We start from the raw sequence: 7,041 nt of genomic DNA, 5'->3' as shown, positions 1-7,041 counted from the left end.
TTGCCATCGATTGGGGAATCGGATTCTCCATCTTCAGATATTATACTTTCACTGCCGTTCAGCAGGCTGAAGGTGTCCTTCCATAATTTCAGTATGCACTGAATATCTGCCAACAGATCACCTTTTTAGGTTTGAATCTTTTCGTAGAATTTTCTAGTATTTCCCCTGTCGACCAGAATCTCAAGCTTTTCATACTCACGTATCTCGGCCTCTTTATTTTTTGTCTGCATGTGCGCCTCGCTTCCCTCTTCAACCATGCCATATGTCTAAAAATTAAGGGGGGTATTCTAGAGACTGAAATTCACGAAATTTGTTAAGTGTCGCAAAAAAAAGACAATATTTTTAGTATCCATGTTTTAGTAGTTATTTATTAACATTAAAGAAGCAGAAAAAAACACCAAAAATAAAATAGTTAGAAATTTCAAAAATTAGCACATGATCATTTCCAAGATTTGAACTCTCCCATCACTCTAAAAAAAATATTAATCTACAATAATGACCTTAAGTCTACAACTTCGAAATTTTTTTTTACGAAATCGACTGCCTACAAAAGCAATTTTTGTATCACTTTTTGACTGTTCGAATTTTTAGAAATTGTAAAAATTAAATTTGCGGATGTAGTCAGTTCTAGACATAGACAAGCCTAGAAATCGTGGATATCGTTTTGAAAAAGATATAATATATGTATGTAGTTATATCACCGGTGATAATTTCAGTTTTGAAAAATCCATTTTTTTATTTCTAGACGAGAATAGTTTTATGGAATTTCACTTATATAACGTTTCGTTCTCTGCAAACTTTTATATGTACTTACCAATTTTTTCATAAACCCACACTTTAACACGACTGTGTTCAATTTTTTCGATATACTATATGATCCAAAAATTTTGAAATCTTGCCTGTATGTTGCACGAGATAATGAGTATATGAATGAAAGGCCACTGCTTATTCTGTGTATATTTACATATGTATGTATGTAGTATTAGAATGCGCTTACAATAATTATTAACTATAAAATTTGCTAAATAAAAATTACTAAATTACTTTTGTCAACCAACGAGCATTTGTTCAGTTTGTTTACCCGTTGGTAATGTAATTTGTTTTCTCGTGACTTGTTTAATGATTAAATATATTCTGTGTGCATGTGAGAATGCAAACTATTTAAATTATAATTGTTATATGCATGCGTACAAATATAATTTTATTTGTAGACCCTGTAACGGCCACGATCCTCTTCATTCGGATGCGTGCGTATATACTCGAGCGAACGAAGTATGTAGTCTGGTATTGGTGGCGGTCGGGGTAGATGACGTCCAACAGCATGGAAGCCCAGTTCATCAGCAATGTAACGCACTTCGATTGGTATGCCCTCGGGTGAGGTGTAGCTAAATATGCCTATAGCTTCCAGTGCGCTGCCAGCGGCCTGTACTGCAATACCGTTACTCGTCGAGTAAGCATACCGATAGATACCCAAGTCGTCGGCTGGAGCCACATTATATAGCGTGATCACTGCATCGGGATCGCCAAGTTGAACAGCATGTAGCGGTTTGATCGCTGTGCTGGTAATGCACATAAAGGCCAATACTAAAAAGACACACTGTGATTCGTTAAGAACAATATAAGTGGCAATAAGTTGATAAACATATATGTACATACATATGCTAGAGTATATAATAATTTAATTAATTGTTTTTATACTACTGTAACCAGTTGCTACAGAGTATTGAAATTTTGTTCACCTAACGGTTGTACATATCACTTAAAACTAATCGATATGGTAATAAGGTTATATATATACATATATAAATGATCAGGGTGACGAGAAAAGTTGAAATCCGGTTGACTGTCTGTCTATCCGTCCGTCCGTCCGTGCAAGCTGTAACTTGAGTAAAAATTTAGATATCTTGATAACTTGGTACGTAGGTTCCTTAGTACAAAAAAAAATTCGAGTTCGTAATCAGACCACTACCACGCCCACAAATCGCCATTAACCCGAAACATATAAAGTGCCATAAGTAAGCCTAAATTAAGATATAAAGCTGTAATTTGGTACAGCGGATCGCTGTACTAAGAGGCATATGTGGGGACAAATTTTTGAAAATGTGGTCATGGCCATAACCTCTAATAAGTTTAATGTACATATCTCCTAAACTACTAAGACTACAACAACCAAATGTGCTGTGTACAGATCTTATAAGAACTATACTATATACGGTACTGTTAAAAACTACTAAAATAGCGATAAATCAATAATTAATTCCCCCGGAGACATTAAATTTTACCTCCGAGATGGTATGAGAGGACTTTATGAGAGTTAATGGGCGTGGCACCGCCCACTTTTTCTTGAAATCACATGTCTTGGGATCCGACTAATCGATTTCAATTAAATTTAGTATGTATATTTTTTTTTAAATTCCTATGTTCGAGTGTGGAAATAAGCAAAATTGGACTACAAACCACACCTACTTCCCATATAACACAATTTAAAATTCTATTTGATTCTTTCACTTTCCAACACACAAATCAAGAACTAATTAATATAACGGAATAAAATTTTTCATTAATAATTCCCTCAAAGTTTGGCACCTTTTGCGCAAAAATTGTTCAAATCCAGCCAAAACTGTTTAAGACACTAGGTACCGAATATGTTAACCCCGGTACCTATAGTTGACTTTTGACCCGAAATATCGGTCAATGTGTGAGATATATAATTGAAATTCAGAGATAATCCTTCTTTGACAATGGTATGTTTGTATGCCAAAAATTTGTCGAAACGAGCCAATACTTCCCGTAGCCCCCATATACCAAATACTTTTTTTTATCCTGGATATATTAGCCAATATTTGAGTTATATCAATGAAATTGGGAGAGCTTGTTTAAATAATGACAGTGTATCTTTATGCCTGGATAAATTTGAGAGAAAACATAACTTAGCCCCCTTATAACCATTACCAAACACTCGGCTGACTTTGATCCATATGATTGGTGATTGTATGTGAGGTATCTAATGATAATAGTTAATGGATCGGGCTCCCATATACTACATATAGTCATAAAGTCATTCGGTTTTCTAAGAAATCGTATGCCGAATTTGTCGGTCAGTATATGAGTTATATAGAGTATATGTATGTATATAGTATATAAAATTTCTTAAAATCAGATCCTCTGGTTGACATTTTACATCTTAAGCGATTTCCCTGGCTTTTATTATTGCAAGTTGCAAGAGTGTAAAATGTTCGGTTGCACCCGAACTTAGCCCTTCCTTACTTGTTTTTTATTTTCTTTCTAGCGGTGTTGACGACGAAAAGAGTCCACGTGTGAACATAAGCACAATTTTTACTCCGTTCCAACAATTGAGCCATCGAAAACTTTGTTTAATTTAAGTCTAAGCTTAATCCAGAATGTTATAACTAGAGTGAGATAAAGGAAAGAGGAAACTTTGGTCTATTTACCTCCGTTAAACATAAAGTAAATAAAACAGTGAAGGAGGTACATGGGTAAAGTATATTGTTGAAAGTCCTTTAAGGGTTGCTTGTATTTTTTAAAAATTTATTATCCCTACCCTAAAATTAACCAATAAAGAAATTGACCTTGCAGAAATTGGTTGCTGACTATGCTGGGACTAGGGTTTAATATTAAACAGATGAATGCTGGTTTAACCAAATAATAAAAAAACACTAAGTACAAATAATTGCATAACTTTCACCCTAACCTGAACAGTCACAAGTTTATTTCGGGCTAGGCACTGATACAAAATATTAAATTTGCCTAATCCAAATCAAGCACTTTAGAACGCCATCTGTTGGTAATAATGAAATTGGTTTGTGACCATGCTAAAACTTGGAGAGTTTCGCAATTGTATTGTGATTTTTTTTAACAAAATAAAATATATTTTGTTTAGAAATATCTACGTTAATGGGGCTACACCTTTCTAGAATTCGTTAGACTTATTTATTTTTGGGCTAAAAGCAAAGAGTTTTGATATAAAATAAAAAAGTTATTTATAGAACACACGTTTTTTAAGTGATTGTATGTATTTTTAATAATGTTGGAGGCACGTGCTGCGGGCTTGAAATGGTGAAATTGTACAGTATTTATCTAACGACAATATTAGCTAGGAAGATGTGCGTATGTTTCGACATTTTGTAAAATCCCCACCAAATAAGTGTCCACCATAAAACAATATATTAATTTTTTCATCTTTCGTCAGTTTTATGTAAATAAAAAAATTTTGGTATCAGTCGCTTCGAGAAAATGTATACATTTTTAATTTGACAGATAATATAATAAAAAAAAGTTATAGATAATAATATCGTTTTGAAAAAAAAAACAAAAATTATAAATAATAATATATTTTTGAAAAAAAAATTTGTAATTCGTAAACCTAGTGTAACTTTTTTCGTTTTTGCATATCATTCTTACACTTTAAGCACAGCTAAAATTTTGCATTTTGTTTAGTTTAATTGTATGTATTTTTAACACTTAATTACTGTAAACAAAAATTACTTTTAGAAAAATTATAATTGGGAATGTAAAAATATACTGGATTATCAAAAAATTCAAAAAATAAAGTAAATAATTAATAAAATATTGAAGTTATTAATGACTTTTTTATTTTCGAAAAAAACGAGCAGTCACATGTCATTTTCACAGTTACATCGGAAATAGTCTAATTTCGGAACTTGAAAGTTGTATATACTTTTTCGCAATAATTTAGAAGTTCATATTTTTAAAGAAGGTTAATATTTTTTTATTATTTTATTTTTATATTTTAATATTGTGTGTATCTCTTGGTTTTTGTTTTTCATATAAAATAATAATTTTTAATTTTTGTTTCGTCGTTATTAACATGTTTAGTTCAATATTTGCTCACAATATTGTAATATTTTGCACACTTTGGTTGTACACTTTAACTTTTTTATAAAAATATTTTTTATTTAATTATTAAATTAATAACTCCGACACTTACGGGGCTTGATTGTGTTCTATTTATCCGCCGCATCTTTAATCGCTTCTTTCAACTATGTTCTTAATTTTTTTTTTCAATTTAAAAATTGAAATATTTTTTGTTAATGCAGGTTTTTTCGTTTTCGTTAATGTTTCGTATATTTTTTTTCTGTTTCGTGTTTGAGACAATTCTTCTTTTTTTCGCTTCTTTTGTATATGTTTAGGGTTTGAAGTGATTTTCACAACTGCGGGCGAGCGCATATAACTTTATGTTTTTTATATCGTATGATCCAACGGTTTGAAATTAATCGACAACAATTTGGCCACGAGCGATTAGCCACCAAACTTAGCTGATAAATACATATGTATGTATGTATGTGTATATGTATGCAAGTATCCAGTGCTTTGTTAAATGGGAGGCTGATTAGTTTAGTTGCTATATTTGTCGTTCCAACTTTATTATCGCTCACTCGCACATACACACACACATACATATACATATATATTATATGCATACATATATTTTTCTCTCATATCCATTGTTGACCATCATCTGCCTCGAAATAGTCTAATTTGTTTACAGTCATCTTCGAAAATTTCAGCAAAAATTTGTCGCTTCTTCTCCGCCCATCTGTTTCGATCTGTATTTTCGAAAAAAAATCTGGTTTTTCACTTTTTGTTAATTTGTCTCTTTTTTTTGCGAAATCAAAATATTTTCATTTAAATATTTTTGTTGCTCAATTTGTGTTTTATACCTTAGCACATATGTATGTGTGTTTGTTTATATAGTACTACTGCTAAATTATAAAATAGTCGCAGTAGACGGATTAAACTATGATTTAGGCAAGTGTTTATGAATTCCTTTATCAATAGCAACCACGATCTGCGAGTTTGCTAATCATCGTTAAAAATAAAATATATACATGAATATCTACATAATAAAATTTATGTTAACTAAATACCGTTAAATATGACGAAATTTTTTTGTAGCGATTTAGTTGTTGCCTTAATCTTATTTTTTATAGACGCTCGCCAACTTAATTAATAGTGTTTGTTAAGCGTTTAAGCTGTTCCTAGTGGAACCTGAATTATAACCGGACAATTGTTTTGGGTAGCGTGAGGAGGTTGTTCAATTATGGATTTGTATGCGTTTTGCTCTAACACGAAATAGCAAGAGTAGCATATGTTTTGAGACATATGAGACTAGATTGGTAAAACAATATACCCTTAAGGGTAGGATAGGTAGGTAGGGAGCGGACTATTAGAAATGTCCTAACGAGCAACACTCGGTAAATTTGTCTGTCCTCTCTTGATTCCAGAAGTTTTTTTTGCAATATTTCCATACTCCACGAGAACCATAATAGAAATTGCAAATGTAAGACACAAAAAGTAGAAATGTAAGACACAAAAAAGAGAAGATCTTTGCACTTTTAGTGGTTTGTAATATTCTAAAATTGCCTTCGAAGGCCTTGTTATATTGCGAATCATGCTGTTTAGGAATACATCTAAAACTTTCTTAATCTACTCTGTCGAAGTTATTTCCTCAAGCAATTCGTCGATCTAATGTTTTCTGGCAACGTATTTCTTATGCCAACACTAACATCAGCAATCTCACTTTCTTAAATGAAGCGTGCACTCTTTCCATTTATGAATCTCTATCAGTATGTTTTCATGTTAAGTTCAGTGAAAGTGAATATTAATTTCATATTAAACAACCAGCTTTTGAAGAATTCAAGCAAAGAACCAATTACGTCATAACTACAGTGTACTCGTGGAAAGTCGAACTTACGAAAACCATACTTGTTCGAGTTAACGAATGTGATGTATTTTAATTATTTTATTCGTTTTATCAATGTTTATATTGCAACTGTTAAATATTTTCTTCTTCAGGGTTCCGAATTTCATAATTAAAAATTAAATTTTCATTAATAAATCCCTTTTACGTCCGGTCGGAAGAGAAGGACGATGTGACCAAAGATGGAGCGCACCTATAAGAGCTGCCCTCGCCAGATGTCAAAGTCGTACTTGGGAACTTTAACGTCATGGTAGGCAAAGAAAGCATCTTTGGCACAACAGCACAACAACACGGTAAAT

General features: G+C 32.1%; 1 protein-coding gene across 1 annotated transcript; it reads right to left on the bottom strand.

The window, feature by feature from the left end:
- Positions 1-1,201: 1,201 nt before the first annotated feature.
- Positions 1,202-5,002, bottom strand: LOC120778657 (pupal cuticle protein Edg-78E). The gene is made up of 2 exons (XM_040110577.1): positions 4,970-5,002; positions 1,202-1,597 (listed from the first exon to the last, which is right to left on the bottom strand). Exons 1-2 carry the CDS (start codon positions 5,000-5,002, stop codon positions 1,202-1,204), a joined length of 429 nt encoding a protein of 142 aa, XP_039966511.1.
- Between the last annotated feature and the right edge of the window lie 2,039 nt (positions 5,003-7,041).

This window comes from Bactrocera tryoni, chromosome 5 (assembly GCF_016617805.1).
Source record: "Bactrocera tryoni isolate S06 chromosome 5, CSIRO_BtryS06_freeze2, whole genome shotgun sequence".
In the NCBI taxonomy this organism is placed as follows: Eukaryota; Metazoa; Arthropoda; class Insecta; order Diptera; family Tephritidae; genus Bactrocera; species Bactrocera tryoni.
Note: the sequence above shows the minus strand (reverse complement) of the source record. Positions and strands in the feature narration are given on the sequence as shown.

Bases quoted from the DNA above. Each gene is read 5' to 3' on its own strand.
- LOC120778657 (XM_040110577.1), bottom strand. From the start codon at position 5,002: ATGCGGCGGATAAATAGAACACAATCAAGCCCC. The intron at 1,598-4,969 runs GTAAGTGTCGGA...AACGAATCACAG, and splicing joins ATAGAACACAATCAAGCCCC to TGTGTCTTTTTAGTATTGGC.